General features: G+C 37.3%; 3 protein-coding genes across 9 annotated transcripts; all 3 read left to right on the top strand.

Moving 5' to 3' along the window:
• Positions 1-9,052: 9,052 nt before the first annotated feature.
• LOC139778133 (uncharacterized) lies at positions 9,053-10,573 on the top strand. 3 transcript variants are annotated; one of them, XM_071715950.1, is made up of 2 exons: positions 9,053-9,193; positions 9,630-10,573. In XM_071715950.1, exons 1-2 carry the CDS (start codon positions 9,183-9,185, stop codon positions 10,339-10,341), a joined length of 723 nt encoding a protein of 240 aa, XP_071572051.1. In that variant the 5' UTR covers positions 9,053-9,182; the 3' UTR covers positions 10,342-10,573. The 3 variants fall into 3 exon arrangements, with proteins under 3 accessions (XP_071572051.1, XP_071572053.1, XP_071572052.1); XM_071715952.1 differs by having other exon boundaries at positions 9,053-9,413; XM_071715951.1 differs by having other exon boundaries at positions 9,053-9,524.
• A 1,110-nt stretch (positions 10,574-11,683) lies between these two features.
• LOC139778125 (uncharacterized) lies at positions 11,684-16,707 on the top strand. Its single transcript, XM_071715939.1, has 6 exons — positions 11,684-11,705; positions 13,183-13,281; positions 13,364-13,557; positions 13,651-13,774; positions 13,872-13,999; positions 14,245-16,707. Exons 1-6 carry the CDS (start codon positions 11,684-11,686, stop codon positions 14,587-14,589), a joined length of 912 nt encoding a protein of 303 aa, XP_071572040.1. The 3' UTR covers positions 14,590-16,707.
• Positions 16,708-17,676: 969 nt separating this feature from the next.
• LOC139778134 (bifunctional polynucleotide phosphatase/kinase-like) lies at positions 17,677-22,355 on the top strand. 5 transcript variants are annotated; one of them, XM_071715955.1, is made up of 7 exons: positions 17,677-17,992; positions 18,599-18,976; positions 19,096-19,254; positions 20,274-20,569; positions 20,663-20,724; positions 20,815-20,960; positions 21,042-22,355. In XM_071715955.1, exons 4-6 carry the CDS (start codon positions 20,297-20,299, stop codon positions 20,816-20,818), a joined length of 339 nt encoding a protein of 112 aa, XP_071572056.1. In that variant the 5' UTR covers positions 17,677-17,992; positions 18,599-18,976; positions 19,096-19,254; positions 20,274-20,296; the 3' UTR covers positions 20,819-20,960; positions 21,042-22,355. The 5 variants fall into 5 exon arrangements, 3 of the variants coding, with proteins under 3 accessions (XP_071572056.1, XP_071572055.1, XP_071572054.1); XM_071715954.1 differs by having other exon boundaries at positions 18,569-18,976; positions 20,288-20,569; XR_011719489.1 differs by having other exon boundaries at positions 17,681-17,992; positions 20,308-20,569.
• Positions 22,356-25,102: the final 2,747 nt, after the last annotated feature.

Here is a 25,102-nt window from a genome sequence, read left to right as displayed (position 1 = left end):
TTGGATATCGCTGAGCACGGAGTCTATTGCTCCTGGGCTTGCTCGCGCCGGCTCATGGGCTCGGCGTTGGTCAATTTCGGACGGTCGCCCGTTTGTCGCGGGTCTGAGCCGCTCTATTTCTGCGTTAATCTGCGCGGGTGATATATCCTCACGCGGTGCGATAGGTCGCGGCAGCTCGTGGCTGGCTCATCGTGTTGGCCCGGGGGGTATAATCCTCTTCCGCGGGGTCAAATATATCGCTGTCGTATGAAGTCAGGGAGAATTCTCCTCTTCCGGAGTTCTCGCGTTGTGTGTCGGCCGAGGTGTCCGATCGTGCGTCACCTTCGGTCGGGGGCTGTCTGTGCGCGTCACTGTGTTCGTCGCTGCTTGTATTGTCCGCGCTATCACGCGGGTTTTCGTTTGCGTCGCAAAGGCTGGTGTCTAAAAATTCGAACTCGCGTTCAACGACGACGTTGGGGTGTAACTCGAGCACCGGTGTACTCGCGTCGTCGAGTTGCGCGCCTAAGTTTCGCCGCACGCGATCTAGTTCGTCGTTCGCGAGTCGAGTGGCGCGAAAACGATTCCGGATGCTGTTCTCAATTGCTCGTTGCGCGCGCTCGCTCAGCACGAATGACGCGTTGCTGACGGGGGGATGCCGGGACAAGTCGTCCGACATCAATCGACGCTTACGCTCTTAGATCCTGCAATCGCGGGAAGTGATTCTGCGCTTGCGGTCGTGGGGGACGCTCGCGGAGATACAATCTTTTTTCGCGGCGCGTGCCGGTATCGGCTTACAATAGGAATGCAGACTTACATTACCGCCGAATAACGCATCGTCACCGCTTCTGCCGCGTCGACGCCTGACAGGGCCGCTCTTCTGCTCGTGCGTTGTCTCCGCTTAGCTGCGTCCCTCCTGCGCTGCTTCGCTGGCTCGCTGCGTCCCTGCGTCGCTGCTCCGGGCTGGCGAGTCCGTGCGGTAGGTCGGGGCCTCTCCGGTGTCGCTGATAACACGCGGGGCTGCTACCGTTGCTTCACTCTGCCGGGATCTGGCTGGCTTTTCCTCTCCGGGATATTTACCGCCTTTTGATGATCCGCTCCTTTTTGCAGGCGTAAGTCTGGCAAGATGTCCTCTCGTCCGGTTAGCAGATCCCACCGCTGCCACCAATTGTTGTGCCGCCGCCTTGAATTGGAGATCAGGGCCGGCACCGAGTTCTTTGGATCCGCCGATTAGAGGGAGAAAGGACACTGGCGATATGTAGTTTGCAGTCGCGTTTAATAAAAGATAGTTTTATTGATACACTTGTAGATTTGCACTACCCTGACTTGCGGGTTACAATTAATGTTTAGTTGACTCGCGGTACGCTCTCGATTCTTAGACTGCCCGCCGTTCCTTGGAAGGGCGGGCTTTTTATCGCCTCGGCATTGCTGACTTAGCAGTCAGCAATTTTGACTTCGCGATCAACGTCCTAGCGGGCTGGTGATATCCCGAATGACCATATATGGTCATTACCGCGACGCGTGCTGGCTTTCGCGTCATCGGTCCTCGTCGCTAGGGTCGGATTACCCAGTAATCCGGCCCTCGGTGTTGCCAGGTGCCATACTTTATCGTGAATACGTTGTGCGCTCACAACATCCCTCATAGTTTTTAAGTGTGCAAGTAGAAACTTGCACATTGCTTCCTCATAGTTTTTAAGTGTGCAAGTAGAAACTTGCACATTGCTTCCTCATAGTTTTTAAGTGTGCAAGTAGAAACTTGTACATTGCTTTCTTATAATTTTTAAGTGTGCAAGTAGAAACTTGCACATTGCTTCTTCATAATTTTTAAGTGTGCAAGTAGAAACTTGCACATTGCTTCCTCATAATTTTTAAGTTTGCAAGTAGAAACTTTTGCTCACAAAGCTTCCTCTATGAGGAAGCCAAAACAAATAAATACTAATAATTATACATCGAATAAAATAAAAGCTTCCTCATAGAGGAGCTTTGTGAGCAAAGGTTTCTACTTGCACACTTAAAAACTATGAGGAAGCAATGTGCAGGTTTCTACTTGCAAACTTAAAAATTATGAGGAAGCAATGTGCAAGTTTCTACTTGCACACTTAAAAATTATGAAGAAGCAATGTGCAAGTTTCTACTTGCACACTTAAAAATTATAAGAAAGCAATTGTGGGGTGCTACTTACAATCTCAGCCCCACGATTTATCTTATGATCCAGTGACGTCCGAGGAGAACCTGTAAATTTATTTTTGATTTCTTTGGGGGCCCCGCGAGATGCGGGGCGACGTGCGAAGCACGTGTGCAAGGCGCCCGGAGGGTTATGTCTCCGGATACGCTATGCAGGAAGAAAGTTATTCTCCGAATAGCTCCCTTAATAAGGAGCGTCTCTGGCGGCTGATCCTAGTGTATCTTTTAGGAATCAGACCTTTGCCCGGAGTCCTGGGCATCCGCTTCGGCGTGCTTGGTAGCGGACTCGGTGGATCAAATACTACCAGTGAGGGTGGCAAGGAGTAGGTCTGCGTCTGCTGGCATTTCTTCTTCGGTGAGGCTATCTTCTTCGGCGAGACTATCTTCTTCGGCGAGACTATCTTCGCCAGGCGATGTTTCCAAGAGCGTGGTGCCGGCAGGTCCGACAGGTTAATGGGAATTAACTTCCACTTTCGGAAAGATTCTACTTTCCCTTCGAGACGTGGTTGATACGTCTCCGGCGTTGGCTCAATAGAAGGCCGAACCCTTGGAGCGGGCGGACTTGGCGCCGGCGCTTGCCCGTGGCCGGGACAGCCACGCTGCTTCCTCTTGCGCGGCAGCTTGCCGAGTGTGCTGGTGTTGTTTGGAACCGAAGGCCCGGAGCTCTCTCTGTTACCAGAGGCCCGGGGCACACCCCGTTATGCAGAGGCCTAAAAAGCTCGCTCTGATTTAGAGGCCCACAAGGAGCTCGCTCTATAGTTCCGTAGGAACTGTTTTCCGACCTTACAATCTCGATTGATAGCCTGTCGTACAAAAAGGCGTCTCAACTCGAGAGAAGGCTCTGAAGTCCTCACAGCGGGTGGTCTTTCTTAAAGCTCCCCAGCGTAATCTGGCTCGCGCGAAACTGCATGAGCGTTAGCCGCCTAGCGACGGCGCGGCGAACTCTGGCGCGTGCGGCGTGCCCGAGCGGCGGCTCGCCATGCGCGTAGCATCGCGACGCGGTGCCCCGTGGCGCTATGATTCGGCCGCCGCGCACAGCAATATACAAGTTTCTACTTGCACACTTAAAAACTATGAGGAAGCAATGTGCAAGTTTCTACTTTGCACACTTAAAAACTATGAGGAGCAATGTGCAAGTTTCTACTTGCACACAGAAAAAATATATACTACCTACAAGTTAATATTACTTGCTTCAAGTATTTGATAAGTTCATATATGAGCAAATCTACCATAAAGTCGTCATAAGTATCACATTTACATCAAAACATATTCTAGATCTTAGCAAGTTTAGTACTTGAAACAAGAATATTAAATTAATACAAACATTCTGTTTACTTACAATATAGAGTCCACGGAAGAGAAGCTTATACTTCAATAAAGGATATTACATTTTCTTGAGAGAAGTTTATCCGTTTATTTGAATCAAGTAAAAATTTTATTCATCTAGAATAATCGTTTTACTTTCAAAAAGAATTTGTATTCTTGATGATTACATTAATATTATTTTTATTTATTTAATTTTCTTTAATTCTTTAGTTCCTAAGTAAATGTAGGTTAGGAGGTTTTCGTGCGCGGTGCGGAAGGTACAGTTTAGAATATAAAAATTCCTGTCCTTCAGAATGATCTCGAACCCGTTTCTCGTGGTTATGATCTGACACGTTATCACTCAAAGGCCAACATCCTGATTATATCTTAGTGCTGGCAGTACTAGTTTTCACAGAAGTGATTTCCTTGATTTCAATATTTCAATATTCTTACCTACAGAATCAGTAAATATTCAAATCAGCTTATGTTTTTTGCTAGATATATTTAACAGAATATACTTGAAATCATGAATCACTCTGTCAAAACTAGATACTGCAGCACTAAGAATATAATCAGAGATGTGGCCTAGTAATAAAGTATCAGACTCATAACCACGAGGAACCGAGTTCGAGTCCATCTGAAGACAGGAATTTTAATATTCTAAACTGTACCCCTCCGGACCGCGCACGAAAACCTCCTAACCTAGAAGAATGTTGTTCTATACAGCCAAGTATTTCATATTCTTACCTAAAGAATCAGTAAATATTCAAATCAAGCTTATGTTGCTTTTCTTAGATAAAGTTTCAGAATATACTTGAAAGAAGAATAAATTCTTCTTTTAAGCACATGATGATAAGCTTTTCTAATACTTATGATAAGTATATCTTAAAACTAATATTAGAAAATATTCTTTGTTGAAGAAAACTATTACTCAAACCAAATAAAATAAAATGAGTAATTGCTTTTCTTGGCTGTAGAACGATATTTTTCTGTGTGTGCACACTTAAAAACTATGAGGAAGCAATGTGCAAGTTTTTAAATACCTTGTATTCCCTTGTTGGGTTTAAATATTTTAATAAAATATTTGTATTTTGTACTGCTACCTCTGTAATTCTTCATGATTCAATCTTTTATTCTATTGAAAATAAACTTTGTATTTAAATATAAATAAAATTTTTTAATCTTATAAAATTATTATACATTCTTTTTCTAATTGACACAATATAAAGATTTTTCAAAGTAGTGCAACAATTATTTTTTGAGGCAATATATACACTGAGAAAAAAATTGTTAATCCCAAGAAATATTTAGTCCGATACGTTCAACTAAACATTTTAGTTAGTTAACTAAATATTAGTTGTTCCAACAATTTATTTCGTTTCTTTAATCAAGAATTAATTAATTCATCTAATGTTTAGTTAACTAACTAAAATGTTTAGTTAAACGTATCGGACTAAATATTTCTTGGGATTGACAAATTTTTTTTCTCAGTGTATGTTCTCTCTGTAATTGGCGCTGTAATATAAAAAGATATCATTTCTTTTTTGTAATTGTAATAGATCACTTGAAGCGCGACTCATCTTTGATGAGGTAACGTAATTTTGTGAGATGTGTATCACTTGATTTATAATTTTTTGGAAATAAAGATACTACTGCTTAGGTTTTTTCGAGATTTTTCGAGATACAAAGATTACGTCTACCACTTGTTACTTAGGTTTTTTCGAGGTATAATACTACCACTTTGTTTTTTTTTCGATTTTTTAAAATAAAGATACTACCCACCCACTTTTGGGTTTTTTCGAGGTACAAATATATTACGTACCATTTGGGTTTTAATAATATTTTTGACTTTAAAATTAATGATACTACCATTTGGTTTTATTTTTCGAGGTAACAACTACGCGTGTACTTGGCGCCTTTTTTTACCTTTTTGAAAAAGGTAATTTTGTACTGATATCATGCATTTTGTAGTGTTACGCATCTTATCTTATAAAGAGTATATCTCTTATAAACAGAATGTACAGATTGTAAAGCTAAAGGTGTTACAGACTATTATTTCTAATCTCACCACCACTCTCATGGTCTTTTATAATTAAAATATAATCATTGATATGTAAATTTTAATAAATAAGAGATAAAATGCAAGTGAATTTGGTTTAGAATATCATTGCTAATCATAAAAATACATTGCTGGACATTGTTTTTATGTAAAATGTGTATTTATATTTAATAATAGTTGCTTAATTTTTATTATCAACTTTTTGTAAAAATAATATATAAATATTTCTAGCACCTGTAGGCCATTGTTCTCGTTTCTTAATTATTTTTTTTCCCTCATCAATTTTAGTCCAAGATGTCCCTTCTCTACACATACTTGTATAATCGCCATTCTCAATACATGAACCATCATGAAATATAGCATTCATTACTTTATACTGCTGTTTAGCTATTGATACTTTAGCTGTTGATATGCCATTTAAATTAAATTTCTGTGGTATTTTTATTACTTTATTATCTTGTAATGAAAACAAAACTAAATGAATAATAACTATTTCTTTTGTCAACGTTAATTCATTTTTAAACATTATATCATTTCCTGCACAATGTTTGCATGATTTGTCATGTGATTGACACCAATGTGAAAATGTAGTCTTTAATAAATCATTAAGATCACATTTTTTCTTCAAATTTTTAATAGAAATTGGGACAACTACATTCTTATCAGTAATAATAACTTTTGTATTACCACATGATTTGCACCGACTAGTACAAGTAACTTGATGCTCTACCAGATTTCTTACATAATCATATTTTGTACAAGTAGCAGTAAGAAATTCGACGGCATCTCATTTAATCGAAAAGTATTCTTCTAAACTTTTCCGTATTGCATCAGTATTCAAATTTTGCATATTACTTTCATATCGCTGTGCTAATTTACTTAAATCATCCTGTTTCTTAATATTATTGCTTCTTCATAGAGGAAGCTTTGTTTTCGTGAATTTCGTATATGAACCTTTGATTGCGTATAAAGTTGGGTTTAGTCAACCAAATTTAAATGAATTATATATGAAATAGGGGTAGAAGAAACCAAAGAAAAGATTGTTTTTTGAGTTTTTGATGCCAATATGTTCAGAGTGTTTTAAAATGTCGAAATATTGCATTAAAATCGCATGTCCGTATGTATGTATGTGTGTATGTGCAGATTTGATGTCCGTGGTTGCTCTAACTTCGGCAAATATTGAGATATCGGGCTGTTTTTTTTTTAATCGATAGAGTATCATTCAAGGAAGGTTGATATTGAATTTTGCGATGATCGGTAAAGGAGTTCTTTTTAAAAAAATTTTTGAATTTTTTTAGAAATGTCCGTGGTTGCTCTAATTTTCGTAAATATTGAGATATCGGGCTGAATTTTTTTTAATCGATAGAGTATTATTCAAGGAAGGTTGGTATTGAATTTGGCGATGATCGGTAAAAGGGTTCTTTTAAAAAAAATTTTTTTTTTTTAGAAATGTCCGTGGTTGCTAGAACTTTTGCAAATTTTGAAATATTGGGCTACTTCTAATTTTATTATATTCTTCAGTCTTTTCTACCCCTATTTCATATATAATTCGTTAAGATTTGATTGATTAGTTCTGGAGTTATAAAAATTTCGGTAAACCCGAAATATCCCTCTAATATCAGACAATTTTTCTAATAATACTTAAATGCAATAAGCATTGTAATACTGCATTTGCACAGTTGCTTAATTTTTATTATCAACTTTTTGTAAAAATAATATATAAATATTTCTAGCATCTGTAGGCCATCGAATCTTTATCTGTATTTTGAAAAGCACGTATCTCCCAAGCAGTACTTTGTCGAGCTTCTTAATGTGACTCTTGAACGGAAGCAATTCTTTTCGACAATGTCCACGGAACATCTTTTATTTTTCGAAAACGTTGTTTTGAAATAGTAATCATTTGTGCTTGTGGTACAAATTGTCGTCTTAGCCGATTATATTCGGTAATAGCTCTGTTACTAGCTGTTACAGATAACGGATCAAAATTAATTAAATGCAATCCATCCAGAGATGTTACTCAGGATAACGCAACATATGCTTGACCATGACTAAATACAGAATTACCTATATCTATAACAGCGTTTTGCAAGCTTAATCCTTGGCTGTTATGAATGGTGATGCCATAACTCAAAGATAATGGAAATTGTTTTCTATAACAACATTCGCTTTATCCATATCCATTACTTGAAACTTGACACTTACTCTTTCAATAAAATACTCCAAACCAGACGGTAAAAGAAGTTTTATCTTTTCTACATAACCACACGGAAAAAAATGATATGATGCACACAACCAGAAAAATTTAGCTGTAAGCAACCTAGCTGCATCACCCTAGTTATCTGTGAGTAACAATTATGTGTATGGTTGATGTGACTTATTTACTTTTATATGTCAACTACATGAATGTAGTTGCGCGAAATTTGGTTGCCACAACCAGAACTTGGATAGACTATCTATCCATATAGTTGCGTCAATCGGGATGAGGCAGCGATGTCAGAAAACAAAAAAGCGACTCGCTATGCCGCGCATATTTTCTAGCGTAGTTATAGCAACGTGTTTATAGCGCGCATTATCTAATAGTATCGCCGATACAAAGACTGGTGAATATAAGTGAAAAGTGTCAAATATAAGTGCAAGAGTGTATACACGGGTCAACTTATTTATCATTTTCTATTTCGGCGTTATGGATAAGCGTTGCAAAATTGCGTTGCAACGTATGAAACTGTCGCACCTTATTGGATTATTTGAAGGTATGTATGATTAAAGGTCGATTCAGACATAATCGTGCCGTACCCGTCCCCTTTACGCGGAGTGAATTATGCAGACCCCCGTTTACGCGGAGTGAATTATTGTATATTTACGATAATTTGAGTAAGTTTATAACTACAGAAGTAACGCTCGCGTAAACAGAGTATATGTGCATGAAGATATCCATTAATTGCGTTCTCATATATACAGTGGCCCGCAACTTGCAAGCTTAATTTGAGTTCTTAAAGTCAAATAGAGATGAAAATCGTATAATACAGAAATATCAAGACTATACATATAGTCTTTAATATCGTTTAGATACAATTTGTCAAGGTGTTTTTATATACTGATCCCCTATTTAACATTGAAATAATTTTGCGTAAAAATTATTTGTTGATTAAATTACTCTTAAACGCGAATAATTATAGTAAATGTATATCTACAGATAATAACAGATACGTTAAAAATATTAAACAATATCATTACTAATGAGCTGTTAAAACTACTCGGTAAAAAAAATTTTATATAGAAATATATGTATAATTATACAATATCAAGTATGTCCATACATGTTTTTTCTATTTTGTAATCTCTGTTCGTATATAAAGGAAAAATAATAAAAAGGAGAATTTTAAAATAATTAGAAAGATCACATTTTCACATTGCATTTTTTATAAAAAGTGAAGTTTGAGGTGATGAGAAAAATTTGCCCATATATAATCAATAATCATGTACAACAACTGTTATATTTATATATGATTATATATAGATGGTCCCCCGTAGCCCTCGGCGGGGGAACAGGCAGTACAGAGAGAGAGCGAAGAAGAGTTACGGAAAAGGGTGACACGGAGAGGAGGGAAGGCGGAGGAAGAGCGATAGGGGTGAAGGAAGCAGAGAGGAGGTGGAGCAAATGGAGGTGAGGTGAATAGGAAGAGGAGACGGCAGAAATTGGTCAGAGATGAGGAGGCCGGAGAATGAGGTTAGGTCGACGGGAACACGGGAGAGGAAGCAGATGGCACGAGAGGCGAGAGCGGCACGACAGTTAAGGCGGATTCGCAACACGCAGCACTGCAACGGGTGGCAGGGACAAGCGGCGAGATCGAGAGAGCGAAGGGAGGGGACAACGGAGCGAGGTGAACAGGTAAGGTAAACACGTGGCGGCAGTAGAGAAGGCGGACCGAGGAGACGAGTGCGAGTGGTGGAAAAGAGTAAGCGGTTGCCAGAGAAAGAATTGGAGGCGGAAGGAGCGAAGGTAAGGTGGAGGTGAAAGAGAGAAGGGCGATAGGTCAGAGGAGGAGAGGAAGGAGAGAGAGAGAGCGGAGCAAAAGAGAGGTGGTTAATATAAGTGCATTTTCAGTTGTCTCAGGATGGAAGAAAAAGGAAGAGCTTTAGTGGACGCGGTAGAGAGGATGATGGAGGAGAAAGTGAGGAGGATGCTGAAGGAGGGGAAGGAGGACAATAAAAGGAAGGGGGAGAGGATGGAGGAGCTGGAGGAGGAAGTAAGGAGATTGAAAAGGAAGGTGGAAAGAATGGAGCAGAATGGAGGTAAAAGGAAGAGGGAAGAGTACGAGGAAAGGAGACCTGAGAAGAAGAAATGGTGGGGGGTGGGGGGTGAAAACGAGGAAGAGCTGAGGAAGAGAAATGTGATTCTAAGGATAGAGAAAGAGAAATGGGAAGGAAAAGAATCGAATTGGGAGAAGGTTAAGGAATTGTTCACAGAAGGACTAAAGGTGAGAGTGGAGGTAAGGGAAGTAAGGCTGATCGGACAGAGAGGTGCGTGGCTGACGTTCTTAGTGAGACTGGGGGGCGAGGAGGAGAAGCGGCGAGTCCTGGAAGCAAGGAGGAGAGCAGGGAGCAGTATGGGGGTGAAGTTAGATGAAGATAAATCGGTGGAGAGGAGGGATAGAGAGAGAGAAGAGAAAGGGAAGAGGTTAGAAAGGAGTAGGGAGGATGCCAGGAGCGAAACGAGATCCGAGGAGGAGGAGATTTCTAGAGGAATGGAAGAGAAGCTCCTCATGGATTCGGATGAGGAGGAAAAAGGCAAGAGGAAGAGGGAATGGGCAAAATAGAGAGCGGAAGGGAGACGCAAAGGAAGGAGGGAGGTAGCAGAAGAAGTCGCGGAGGATGCTGAGGAAGAGGAAGAGGAGAGGGCAGGATGCGAGGGGGGGAGGGGAAAGTAATAATTGTGAGGTCGTAAGAGACCAGGGTAAGGGTACTGTGTGTTGTACGAGGTTTGGGAACGTTCCTCTCAAAAACGCCTTGTAAACCCTGCGGGGAAGGCAATAAATTTACATAATAATATATGATTATATATAGAAAAATTTTTTTTATTACCTCAAACTTTACTTTTTATAAAAAATACAATGCAAAAATAATCTGTTTAATTATTTTAAAATTTTCCTTTTTATTATTTTTCCTGTATATACAAACAGAAATTATACAAAAAAAAACATGTATTGACATATTTGATATATAATTATATATATATTTATGTTTTTATATAAAAAAATGTTTACCGGGTATCATAAGTGTTACATAAAGTTGTCGTATGCGTTTGACTTCTCCCTTCATTTTTTTTCTTTAAACTTTTCAACTGTAAACTGTATTCTAATAAGAATAATTTGTAACAAATTTTGAATGTCTAAAGAATGTCTGAAGATTGTGAAATGTGAACTCGTTCCATAATATTACAGAGAAACAGATTGATTATGAAACTTTACAGTTGTTTCATGAGTATCCTGATACAATTCCATCGATTATCAGTAATGTGGGCGATTAGTTAAAACTGAGAAAAGGGATAAAGTCCATTCTTGAGGTTTGTACGAAGCGATTCTACGACAGAAATTCAGTAAATAATAAACACTTGAGATAAGCAAATCTTTTTTTGTTATATACTTAGTTTAATTGTGAACTTTTTTACATTTAAGGAAAATGCGAATGAAGGAGAAAAAGTTATAGACATAATTGGAAGCGATACATCGGTGCAAGTTTCACCTTCCAATTCAACAAGTCAATTTTCAGAACTATTAGAATCAGTCTCATTAATGTCACATGATGCTATCCAGATAGTAGGGATAGAGACAAGTACCGGGAAAAGGCTGCGTTTGGAGGAACCGCAACTTAATGATTCAGCAGTGCCAAATGATCCAGCAGTGCCAAAAGATTAGGATCCCTCGACAAATGTAAATTTTTAATTTACTTTTTTAATATTTTTCTACATAATTTCTACATAACTCATTAGATTAATGCAAGATATAGATCAAACTAACAAAATCTGTTTTTATTGCCAGTACATTTATTACATTCTCCAAAAAACAGCCTTTGGAAAGGCTATTCTTGAGCGGTATAAGCAATCTACTTTGGACAACAATGCACGATGTAAATTAGCTGAACTGATCATACAAACAGAGTATGGTGCAGACACTAATAAAACGTAAGTACTAATAGTGTTTAATTTCCATTACAAATTTATTTTCAGGATCATAATAAAGTAAATTAAAACTCAGTGTGTGATGTGCTGAGAAAAGTCTAACATACATAAATCTGAATTTTTCTTTGATTCTACATAAAATAATAGATCTTTCTTTATTATTTATTTTTTTATTATTATTTATATATAACATTCGACATATTCCCTGCTGTTCTTATAGGATTAGTGGCAAGAGATTTATGCAATTAGCAGAGTGGATTGTTGAATGTTTCCCTGGAGAATTTGTTGTAAGTACAGAAGTTTACTTTATAAATATGTTACTTTTATTTATATTTCTGACATTGGCTTCTATGCAGGAAACATATTACATTCCATCGAGTGAACGAGGAAAAGGGCTTTCTTCTTCTGGCAAGTTGTACGATGCCTATACAAACCTAAATAAAGAAATCAAATGAATAAATAAAGGGCAACGAGCCGTAACAAGGTGACAATGTTAATATATTCAGTGTAATAATACAAACATAGTTACAAACGTTTCGGTTCTAACGTCGAACCATCCTCAGTGTTCAAATTAATAAAAAACATACGCAAAGAAGAAAAGTATTCCCGAGAACATTATAAAATAAGACGGACGCCTAGTAGAACAAAGTCGCAATATTCTGCGCGAACTCCCTTAATTCCATCGGACAGGGAAGACAAAATCGTCGAATGTAACGCTGTAATCAAATATAACCGTTGCGGGCGTGTTGACAATAAATTAAATGCAATACGTACAATATTCTTCGATGGGGACATTCGTAGTCCAACATTCTCGATTACGTGGTATTTTGCCGTGAGTACTTAGTGGCTACTGTACATAGTCGCAAGAGCGGAGCCGTATATATAATGACGAGGAGAGGAAAAGGAAAGGGAAGGGGAAACAAAGAGCCGTGTGTACTTACAAGGAGAGGAAAGGGAAAGGAAGGGGAAGGAGAACACTAAGGAGGAAACAAATTCAGGACTGAAAGATATTCCTCGGGGAGAGACTCTGTGTCGCACTGCTTGTTTAGCGGGGACGACTGTCTTTTTATGTGAATCATTTCAGAAGTGAGTCTCTTCCCGAGTGATGGCTCGATATCCAAGACCTTCACATCCTCCCAGTCAAACTCATGGTCCATCCGAAGTCTGTGGGCCGAAATGACCGAAGGAGAACCAGAACTTCTGTTGATATCCATTCTGTGTTCCTTTACTCTCGTTTTGAGTTGTCTTTTAGTTTGTCCTACATAGGACGCCTCACAGTCTTTGCATGAAATTTTGTAGACGACATTGCTATGGGCCAATTTATCGAGGTTATCTTTCCCCGTCTTAATAAATCTTGTCAAAGGGTGCGCCACCGAAAAGGCAATGTCCAAATTTTTAACAAAACCTTTGAATTTCTCTGATACAGATCTGACATATGGGAGGGTGAAATACTTAGGGAGGGCCATATAACTAAATAAAGAACTTAGGAAGGTTAATCTAAGAAAAACTAATTTGAGTCAACCCTCGTCATCTTCAGGACTGCACATTGTAGCATCTATCCCTATACTTCCTGAAGCAGGTGACGAATGTGAAATTGATTAACAGTTAATGTGGATTAAATGAAGTAATGCTACTTAAATGACAATTTTTTTCTTTATTAGATGACCTTAGATTGAAAAGAAGCTTAGAATTTTTGAAAGTTCAGCTTGAGCCATGGGAGGAAGTTAAAGAATGCTGGGAATATACAAGTTCCTTTAGACTAAGTCAGCTACGTGACCGAGGAAATAAAGACTTAAAAGTGGCTGACTATATTAACAAATATCCCGTTCTTAGACAGCCAGGAGGATATATTTTGGTGTGTGTTTTTTTCTTTATGGCCATATTACAAAATGTGCATTGTTTTCAAGGAGTTATTCTTATTTATATTTTATTTGTATTTTTCCAACAGCTTGAATATGACTTTCAAGTCCTCTTTAAAGGAGCAGAAAATCGTATGTTAACTCACTGGTCACAATTTTCAGCTAAAGTTGAGCGTGAGCTGATTAATATAGGTGTACGAGAGGAAAGTCTCGGTAAGAAAGTTGTTTTCTTAGAGTTTTCTTAAAGTCTCTACGTGTCTCTCCCTAATTCTGATATTGGATTCTTAAAAATGTTTGTATTTGCCCATAGATTGCGAGGCTGCCTTGCTGTTCAATTATCTTAAACTTCTTTCTGTGGTGCCAGTTAAGGTTCCGAAGAGGAAGCCTTGGCGTGCCTCAAAAGCAGAAATTCAAGAAGGATTTCTCGTGCATTTAAAGGTATGGTTACTAAGACTTACATTTTTATTAAAAGTAATTTTTTTGCTTCCTCATAGAGGAAGCTTTGTGATGGTGAAAAAATTTTTTTTCGAGATTTTCTACTTGCACACTTAAAAACTATAAGGAAACAATGTGCAGGTTTCTACTTGCACACTTAAAAACTATGAGGAAGCAATGTGCAAGTTTCTTCTGGCACACTTTTTTTCTATTAACAGCACTCTAGCTTTTTATTACAATACTTTAAGGTGATTGGTGACCTGGAGAAGCAGCTCGAGGGCATGAAAAAAACTGTACAAACAAAAGGAACTGAGCTTCAATTATTCCCAGTGATAGTGGGTGAAGATCTGAAAAATATTACCTCTAGCTACGTAGTTTTGGATGATCGGCCTATTAGAGTGGAGTCTCCAGTAAGAGCAATTGAAGTAGCATTTAAAGCTTACCACGCCCTTCATTGTAATTATCCTGTTCAAAGTGAACGTCTCTGGGTCGTAATTGAAAAAGCTCTTTATAGAATTGAACATCAGTGGAAAAGTAGTGTGGAAACAGCCCCTGAAGTAAAACGTTTGATTGCACTGTTGAAATGTGACTAAGTAAGCTTAAATACGATTAAGTATACACCATGCCTGTGTGCCCAGAGTGTGAGAATCAATTCAGTAATATACGTGCATTGTGGCTGCACTTATCTATAGTGCATAAGACGGACAAATCAGATAAATTTAGATGTCACGAGGAGAAATGTTTTCGAGTATTTTGTAATTGGGACTTATTTCGGAGACATCTTGTGTTTTATCACAGTTTCCATATTTCTAGTTCTTTTGGGAGTTCCCTTCTTATTCAGCACAATGAAAGATCAAGGGACGATATGGATATTGATGACAATAGGAATGGATTGGACGACAATAAGGAAGATTCTGCGGAGTCTAATCAGTGTAATGATCAGTGTATGGAACATTCGAGTAATATTTCAAAAAATGTAAATGATCTTATACTGCGCTTTTTGTCGAAACTCTATGCCAATCATCAACTTCCTCGTAGTTTCGTACAAGAATTGATGATAGATGTAAAACAACTCTTTGCTGAATTTTTAAGTATTATAAAGCCAGTGATTAACGAGAAGCTGAGACATAAAGGGATAGAAAATAATGCTATGGATGGACTTGGATGTTTATTTGATTCTTTTCTCGAGTCTTTTTCTAACTTTTCAACAGAATATCGTAGATTCAAAGCACTTAGAGAATCTGGGCACTTAATTCCAATTCATGATTATATAATTGGTGACAGGATTGATGATAAAATTATTCATGGGGTCATGGTGAAAGAAATTGTTTCTGTCCACGCACAATTTATACCTATGACAATAACCCTTCAAAAATTGTTCAGCTTGCCAGGTGTTCTCTCTTCAGTTAAAGATTACATGCGTGAACTTGAAAAGGAGACAGAGATATTGGAGAATTTTATTCAGGGTCAGTTGTGGAAAAATAAAGTTGCAAAATATTTTAATGACAAATTTGTAATTCCTTTATTTGTCTACTTTGATGATTTTAAAGTTAACCCTTAAATGCCACACCTCTCAAGAATCTCGTAAATGACACATGGGGTCTAAAAGACCCCAGCATGAAAAATGTCTCCTTACTTATTGATTTTTTGATATTTAGTTATGAAAATTATTTTCAATGTTGTTCAAGGCTTAGAAAAGAGAATAAAATGCTTATATTGTTAAAATTTCAATTTCAACATAGTATAAAAAATTAAGATCGCCAACAGTTAAAATGTTGGCTCCAAAATCAAAAAAATAAAAAATAATAAATAAATAAATATGAGCTCCATATTTGGCGGGAACATTTGAAAATATATCATTCTAAAGGGTCTGGGGTCCGCTGGACCCCGGGTGGCATTTAAGGGTTAATGACGCGTTAGGCTCACATGCTGGTATTCAGAAATTAGGAGCACTTTATTATTCTATTGCATGTTTTCCTCCTCAAGTAAATTCCTTGTTAGAAAATATTTTTATGGCTAGTCTTTTTCATTCATCCGATAGAGTTGTTTTCCAAAATCATAAAATATTTCATAACGTTATAGATAAATTGAATTTTCTACAATTTGAGGGAATCCTTGTTAACACAGAAAATGGATCTGAACAAATTTACTTTGCACTAGGATTAGTGATGGGTGACAACCTGGGCTTAAATTCAATTCTTGGCTTTGTAGAAAGCTTTAATGCTGCATACTATTGCCGGCTTTGCAAAACACACAAAGAAGTTGCTCAATATGATTTCGAAGAAAGTAGACTTCGGCTCGACACTTATCTTGCTGATGTTGTTTTAGAAGATACTAATGTAACTGGTATCAAAGAAAAGTCAGTTTGGAATGAGGTTCGGTATTTCAGTACTGAGTCAAACTTTTCTGTGGATTGGTTACATGATGGCCCAGAAGGGTGGTTTGCTTTCTTGATGGAGCTTATATTGCATCACTTCATTTGTGTGCTTTCACCTGTAGAAAACCGTTTGTCGTTGAATGTTTTGAATTCAAGGCTTAATAGTTTTGATTATCAACGTAATGCCTTTTCAAACAAACCACCGAACTTGACCCGAAAAGAAATACAAAATATGTCATTGAAAATGTCAGGTAGTGAAATGTCAACTTTTATTCTCATATTCTCTGTACTTGTGGGAGATCTTATTCCTGTAAATAATAATGTTTGAAAATTATACTTGCTTATGAGTCAAATTATGGATATTGTTATGTGCCGAAAGTTACAAAAGGGTCATGCCAATCAGTTAAGAACACTTGTCACTGAACATCTTCAGTTATTTAAGAAGCTTTTTCCGAATGAGAGGGTGAAGCCAAAGGGGCATAACTTTATTCATTACGGCACAGTTCTTGAACAATCTGGTCCGCTTATAAATCTTTCTTCAATTCGATTTGAAGGCAACCACAAAGATAAAAAGAAAAAGGCTAACTGTACTACATCTAGGAAAAATATTACGAAAACTTTGTGTATCAAGGAGCAGTTGGGTTTGTCGTATCGCTTTATGTCAAAAAGGGGGCTCACACCTTGCGAAGATAACGGCAGTGAGGAATGTTTAGATCATATTTCTTCCAGTAAAGATTTCTTTCTATTCTCACATTCAGTTCCCGCAAATTTCAATGGGCCTTGTCTCTTGCTGAGTTGGGTAAAAGTTTGTGATATTACTTACAGCTTCTGGACTTGCGTAGTAATACAATTTTGTGAAGAAAATGACAATCTCCCCGTATTTGGTTTGGTTGAAAAAGTATTTCAAAATGATGAAGGAGAAATAGGTCTTGTATGTCGAGTCATGGTAACTTTTGGCTTCGATTCACACTTCCATGCTTATGAAGTGGAATTAACTACAAACTTGACATTTGTGTGTCTAAAAAATCTGATATCTCCCTTTCCTGTCATTCATGTTCGGATGGGCAGTGGTTTTTCTAAAAGTATCAAGAGACACGGTAGTGTCTCGCGCCAAGTACACACGGAGCGAGACCAACCGTGACTCTTTTACGCGACGCGACGAGTTGCGAGTACTCGAGATGTTGAGATCTCGATAACGAGTGAACGGATCAAGTTCTAAGTAGGCTTCATCGATAGCTTGGGGTCGAATTAGGGGGGGGGGGGGTTTCTCTTATAATATTTCCGCTACGTGCCCTACGAGCGGAGATATAGCGACGCAAAGTCCAAATGTGAAAATTTATTTTTAAGATACTTCTACGTCGACCGTCTCTCATGCCATGCCATCATTTCATTGGCTGGAGTCGCGTCACTTTCACTTTTTCGACACTGGCGGTGCTGCTAGTATCGCCAGTTTCGATGTATACGTGTGTGTACTGCGCGCAGTGCAGATAGTGCGTTTAGCGCGCTGTCACACAGTCAGTTAACCTATAACACGGTAGTGTCCCACGTCAAATACGCGCGGATCGAGACCGATCGTGACTCTTTACGCGACGCGACGTTAATATTTTTTCTGATTCAAGGTAATTGTTTTATTTACATGTAATTATCCTATTATTATACTACGCAAAGCGAAACCGCACCGTGACTCTTTTACGCGACTAAGTGCATGTGACAGGAATTATAATAGTTTACGTTTACGTGAGTATTTACTTCTGTAGTAACTTATACGAACGATATCTCATCGTAGTTACTATAAAATCTCCCGTTTATGCGGAGGAATTATCGTATCGTTCGTAAGTTACTACAGAATTAAGTAACGTTCGCGTAAACGTAGTATAGTTTAGATTACCGATTTCTTACAAAATTTTACATACAACACGAGATTCACTTATGGGAGCTTTCCAGCAAGCAACACAAGTCGACACAGGTATCGTTTTGTCTTTGTTACTCATTGCCAAAAAAGAAAGATAGAACGACGTTTGTGTCGGCTTGTGTCACTTGCTGGAAAGCTCCCTATGTATGCAAGTTTAACGCCTATTGAGTTAATATGAAATAATTTTCCTAAATGTAATAAAAATAACACGATGTTATATATGTTGTTTGCCGTGAATATATATATATATATATATATATATATATATGTGATTTCTGCCCAGTGCTCTGAATGTTATGTGATTTTCGCCCAGTGCTCTGAATGTCATCTAGTCATACATATCATGCTTTGATACAAGGAACGTGAAAAAGAGCAGGAAAAGAAAAGAACAAACAGAAGAGACAGATTCAAGCTTTGTCTTTTAATCTGGACGAAGACAATGCCGAAAAATCCCCGCAGTCAGAAAATGAGCAATCTGAAGGCCTCGCGATTAAGAAGATTAAGAAAAATCCAGATGTAGATACAAGTTTATTGCCAGATAGGGAAAGGGAGGAGGAGGAAAATAAACTTAAGGAAGAATTGAGGCAAGAATGGGCTAGAAAGCAGAACGCGTTGAAGGAAGAAGAAATTGAGATCACATTCAGTTATTGGGATGGATCTGGCTATCGTCGGAGTGTTATAATGAAGAAAGGTGAATGTCTCAGTAATTTAGAGAATTTTTAAGTTATTAAAATACTCCAGTGTCACTTTTGGAGTAACATTGGCGTGATATATAATGTTCTACTGCATAAATTAAATTTTCACATACAGGTAATTCTATCTATCAGCTTCTTCAGAGATGTTTAGAAGTTCTGAAGCGTGAATTCAGCGAGCTTAAAACAGTAATGGCAGATCAGTTAATGTATGTCAAGAAGGATCTTTCTTATATTACCGCACCATTATACGTTTTACGATTTTATTGTAACTAAGGTAAAGATACTAAATGATAAAACTTATGAAGCAATATCACAATGTTGGCATGTTATTTTAATGTATGTAATATTGCAATTAGGCACGAGGAAAAAGCGAACCTCTGTTCACATTTGACGTTCACGATGATATTCGTGTTATGCACGATGCTTCTGTCGAAACCGAGGAATCACATGCCGGAAAAATTTTACTTAGGTATTTATCATTAAAAGAATACTTTGTATAATTATCTCTTTTATGTTATTTCTCATTAGATCATGGTACGAGAGGAACAAACACATTTTTTCAGCGAGTAGATGGGAACCTTTTGATCCAACAAAAAGTTTTGACAAGTATACAGTGTCGGATAAAAATAGGAAGAAAGATAAAATCTGATAAACTTAGATTCAACGAATTGTCCAATTTTGTTTAAAGGATTTAGATTCAAAGGACTGTAATTTAGTAGAGCTACATAATCGAGTAAATGAATTAAATATTATCACATAACTGAATGAATTAAAATCACAGTCCTTAAAAATACAATGTAGCTACAATATATAATATACATATATATATATATATATGTGTATATATATTGTAATATATTACAATCTGTTGTATAATGAATCAATTGTACGATGAAACAAAGTTATTTATCTGGTTATAATATTTACAGTCCTTTGAATCTGAATCCTTTAAACGAATTTGGACAATTCGTTGAATCTAAGTTTATCAGATTTTATCTTTCTTCCTATTTTTATCCGACACTGTATACTTGTCGTAACTTTTCGTTGGATCAAAAGGTTCCCATCTACTCGCTGGAAAAATGTGCTCGTTCCTCTTGTACCATGATCTAATGAGAAAAAATAAAAAAATAACATAAAAGAGAATTATACAAAGTATTCTTTTAATGATAAATACCTAAGTAAAACTTTGCCGGCATGTCATTCCTCGATTTCGACAGAAGCATCGTGCATAACACGAATATCATCGTGAACGTCAAATGTGAACAGAGGCCCGCTCTTTCCTCGTGCTTATAGATATCCATTAACAGGTGGTACTTATGGTCGGCAGTCCAGACTCCGGAAAATCGCATTTTGCAAAGAATTATCTGAAGGAATACGGATACGTCAACAGAGACACTTTAGGCAGCTGGCAGAAGTGCATTGCCGCAGTCCAACAATACTTGAATCAAAGAAAAAGTATACGTATAGACAATACCAATCCCGATCCAGCTTCGAGAAAGAGATACATTGAGGTAGCCAAGAAGCGCAATGTCTCGGTCAGATGTTTCGTCATGACGACAAGTATAGAAAACGCGAAACATAATAATAAGGTAATCGGAAATTAACATTAACCGTCATCGTGTGAAAGAATCGTATGAAGTGATGTATCCGAAAATTCTAATCGATTTATTATTACATTACAGTTTCGCGAGTTGACTGATCCAAGCCACATTCCAATCAACGAGATTATTATCAACTCCTACGTGTAAGTAGATTTTAGATATATACATCTCTACTCAAAATTATTAGTCTTTGGATATGTATGTAATTATACTTTGATGTTACTCTTTTGCAGGTAAATGGTCGACAGAAGCTTACAATGTGGTACAAAATTGTTCCTCAAAGGGAGTTGCTGCCCAAACTCAGATTGAAGGTCGCATTCAAACTAATATTTATGAAAATATTTATGAAAATATTTATTTTATGATATAAAATTATGAGGTAAGTAGTTATTATTATTTAATCTTCGAGAATCTCTTTGCAGATGCGCAAATTAATTGAAATGAATTGATTTTTTTAAAGCTAATTTTTTTTACTAAAGAACTGGTAATGAACGGACATGCTGAACAAGTAGCATGGGACCAGATGAATGAAGCCAGAAACACTTGAATCCATCTGTACATAAGAGTTGTCAAGAAACTCTACAATTTTCACGCATAATCCGCGATTCTTAGTATGGACTAGAGTTTAATACAATCGCCATTGATGATCCCCTTTAATCGCGTCAAAATTGATTATTTCGCTTTTTGACTTCGTTCTTTACTCATGTTGTAAAATAGTTTTCCGATTGTGTAGAACATTTTTATTTAGAAAGAAAGAAATTAATAAAGATTGCTATATTGATCGTAGAGTAGAGAAAACAATAAAACTTAACATTTTACAAAGTAGTGTCACATTTAAACTAGAACATTGTATCGAATAACTCAGACGAATTAGGAAATTCGTTTTTACGTGACATATCTATTTCTGATTGGGGACGATTCGAGAACTCATTGAAAAAATTTAATTTCTTTTCACGTTTAAATTTAGGTCACCGTAGATTAAACTTGTTACCTTAGAAGTTATTGTTAAATGGCGCATTTTATTTAATATTCCGCACTTTACTGTTGTGGCATAAAATTATTTTATGTTTCAAAAGATGGAGACTAAGCTTTCGGATTAATCCAGATGTACGCATATATACTGTATATATTTAATTAATTGTTTACTTAGATATTGATGATTCTTGCGCGATATGTTAATACATTTTTTTCTATGCAAGATTTCAATACAGCAGAAACTAGTTAACTGAGAAAAAGAGTCTATAAATGATTCGTAACTCGTGCAATTGCACTCAATTGGAAACGTTTGGCAGTTATGAAATGTTAATATTTAATATTGTTGTTAAACATAATATAGAAATATTTTTCTCGGAAATGTATACAAGTAAGGTTACAATCATTAAATCGCTCACAGTGCTCACGTACATAACTGTGTCGCGCGCTGCGATTAACTCAATTTATTATAACTTATTATAATTTTTTAACAAAGCGAAAATATAGCGATAATATGGCGCAATGAACATCGTTACGTAATAATCATTCGTAATTCATTTTCGTGTATATAATATGTAGCTGACCGCAATCTTTGACTCTATTCAAATTTTGTACAACACTTCATTTAGCATTGTATTAATCATTAAGTAGCTTTGAGTACATTTAGTAGGTTTTGTATATTCGTCAGTTTAATCCTTGAAGTTATTAAGACTTGCATCAATTTTTACCGCAAGTCCTCTTACATCTTTTATACGCCTTCTGTAAAATATATAAAAATATATCATAACTGAATTAACTCGCATATCTTGGTCTGTCTTTTTTTTCTCCATTGTTTAACTTCTATTCGCCTCCCGACTTGACGTACGTATATGCTACTATACTCGTCCAAGACGTTATTCGCGACATTTACAAGCTCTCTGTCTTTCTCTTCAATCGCTCTAAAAAAAATGTGTCGTCTTGAAGTGATTGATCTCCCTAAAGGATTTAAAAGTTACGCTTTGCGAAGACATAAGATATACGTTAGCTGGAAAATCGATTCACAGCGGGATTAGAAAAAGACGGAATGTTATGCGGTCGGTTCTTCAACAGTATAACGGGTGAACGTTTCGCGACTAGGTTAATCCACTTGCATATCGGTCATTGCGATCTCGCTCTTGTACTTGACTAATCGTCATGAGACTAGCTCCATTGTTCGCGAAGATACTATTCTCTTGTTCTCTTTTCGGCTACCCTAAGGCGCGCGCGTGTGTGTGTGTGTGTGTGTGTGTGTGTGTGTGTGTGTGTGTGTGTGTGTGTGGGTGTGGGTGTGGGTGTGGGTGTGGGTGTGGGTGTGGGTGTGGGTGTGGGTGTGGGTGTGGGTGTGGGTGTGGGTGTGGGTGTGGGTGTGGGTGTGGGTGTGGGTGTGGGTGTGGGTGTGGGTGTGGGTGTGGGTGTGGGTGTGGGTGTGGGTGTGGGTGGGGTGTGGGTGTGGGTGTGGGTGTGGGTGTGGGTGTGGGTGTGGGTGTGGGTGTGGGTGTGGGCGTGGGCGTGGGCGTGGGCGTGGGCGTGTGCGTGTGCGTGTGCGTGTGCGTGTGTGTGTGTGTGTGTGTGTGTGTGTGTGTGTGTGTGTGTGTATTAACAACTTCAGACACATTACATTTTTATTTTTAATATACATATGTATAGCATTAACATTAATCATGCTATATTGCGATTATGTTTTATGTTGAAATTGAAAAATATATACAAGGTGTACAACTAAAAGAGTTACAGATTATTATTTTTAAAAAACTAAGCAAAATATTAAATTGTTGTTTTCTTTAGAAATAATAGTCCGTAACACCTTTAGCTTCACACCTTGTACATACTGTTTATAAGATTAAGATGCGTAACACTACAAAAAGGCGTGATTTCCGTACAAAATTACCTATTTAAAAAAAAGGTAAAAAAAGGCGCCAAGTACACGCATAGTAGTGTATATGTATTATGTTGTTACCTCGAAGAAAACAAAGTGGTAGTATTATACCTCCAAATAGCTTTACCCTGTACATACTGTTTATAAAATGCGTAATACTACAAAAAGGCGTGATATCCGTACAAAATTACCTTTCTTAAAAAAAAGGTAAAAAAGGCGCCAAGTACACGTATAGTAGTGTATATGTTGTTACCTCGAAAAAAAAGAAAGTGGTAGTATTATACTTCGAAAAAACCTAAGTAACAAGTGGTAGACGTACTCTTTGTATCTCGAAAAATCTCGAAAAAATCTAAGCAGTAGTATCTTTATTTCCAAAAAATTATAACCCAAGTGATACACATCACAAAATTATGTTACCTTATCAAAGAAGAGTCGCGCTTCAAGTGATCTATTACAATTACAAAAAAGAAATAATATCTCTTTAAATTACAGCGCCAATTACAGAGAGAACATATATATTGCCTCAAAAAATAATTGTTGCACTACTTTGAAAAACCTTTACATGATGTCAATTAGAAAAAGAATGTATGATAACAATTTTATAAAATTAAAAATTTTTATTTAAATTTAACAAGGGAATACAAGATACTTAAATACAAAGTTTACGTGTGTATTTTTTAGTGTCACAAAGAATTACAGAGGTAACAGTACAAAATAAAAATATTTTATTAAAATATTTAATCCAACGAGGGAATACAAGGTATTTAAATACAAAGTTCATATATATGTATTTTTCAATAGAATAAAAGATTTAATCACAAAGAATTACAGAGGTAACAGTACAAAATAAAAATATTTTATTAAAATACATAAATTTTTCTTGTAAAAAAACTTGGCGCTGCTAGACCTCGAAATTTTAAATAAATAAATAAAGCATCGAAAACTTATCCTATACTTAATTATAAGCCGCATTATTCGCCGTCGTCACGCACACCCATATCACTCGCACATACACACCACTGATAATCATTTTGTTATTCCCGTCGCATTCTTCTCTGAATTATTTTTATTTATTGTTATCCTTATTTATTTAAAATTTCGAGGTCTAGCAGCGCCAAGTTTTTTTACAAGAAAAATTTATGTATTTTAATAAAATATTTTTATTTATGAACAGGGGCGTAAACTAGGGGGGGCTAGAGAGGGCTCAGCCCCCCCTTGGGCTACATCGAGCCCCCCCCCTGGGCCACGAGCGACTTTTACGCGCGACTTTTACTCTCTCTCTATCTCACGCGGCGTCTGTCTCTAGCCGCGCGCGCGCGAGAGAGAGAGAGAGAGAGAGAGAGAGAGAGAGAGAGAGAGAGAGAGAGAGAGAGAGAGGGAGAGAGAGAGAGAGAGAGAGAGAGAGAGAGAGAGAGAGAGAGAGAGAGAGAGAGAGAGAGAGAGAGAGAGAGAGAGAGAGAGAGAGAGAGAGAGAGAGAGAGAGAGAGAGAGAGAGAGAGAGAGAGAGAGAGAGAGGAGAGAGAGAGAGAGAGAGAGAGAGAGAGAGAGAGAGAGAGAGAGAGAGAGAGAGAGAGAGAGAGAGATTGATTGATTGATTGGTTTTATTTAAGCCATAGTCAAGACTTTAGGCTATTAGTGAATTAACAAATATATAT

Source organism: Temnothorax nylanderi, unplaced genomic scaffold (genome assembly GCF_030848795.1).
Source record: "Temnothorax nylanderi isolate EJ_2023f unplaced genomic scaffold, tnyl_v1.0 TNYL_tig0173_pilon, whole genome shotgun sequence".
In the NCBI taxonomy this organism is placed as follows: Eukaryota; Metazoa; Arthropoda; class Insecta; order Hymenoptera; family Formicidae; genus Temnothorax; species Temnothorax nylanderi.
Note: the sequence above shows the minus strand (reverse complement) of the source record. Positions and strands in the feature narration are given on the sequence as shown.

What these genes read in the sequence shown, in the direction of transcription:
- LOC139778125 (XM_071715939.1), top strand. Translation starts at nt 11,684, where the DNA reads ATGGTGCAGACACTAATAAAAC. An exon ending in AGCCAGGAGGATATATTTTG is followed by an intron (nt 13,558 to 13,650) that starts GTGTGTGTTTTT and finishes TTTTTCCAACAG; the next exon opens with CTTGAATATGACTTTCAAGT. An exon ending in TGTACGAGAGGAAAGTCTCG is followed by an intron (nt 13,775 to 13,871) that starts GTAAGAAAGTTG and finishes ATTTGCCCATAG; the next exon opens with ATTGCGAGGCTGCCTTGCTG.
- LOC139778134 (XM_071715954.1), top strand. Translation starts at nt 19,189, where the DNA reads ATGTCAAGAAGGATCTTTCTTATATTACCGCACCATTATACGTTTTAC. An exon ending in ACGATTTTATTGTAACTAAG is followed by an intron (nt 19,255 to 20,287) that starts GTAAAGATACTA and finishes ATCCATTAACAG; the next exon opens with GTGGTACTTATGGTCGGCAG. An exon ending in ACGCGAAACATAATAATAAG is followed by an intron (nt 20,570 to 20,662) that starts GTAATCGGAAAT and finishes ATTACATTACAG; the next exon opens with TTTCGCGAGTTGACTGATCC.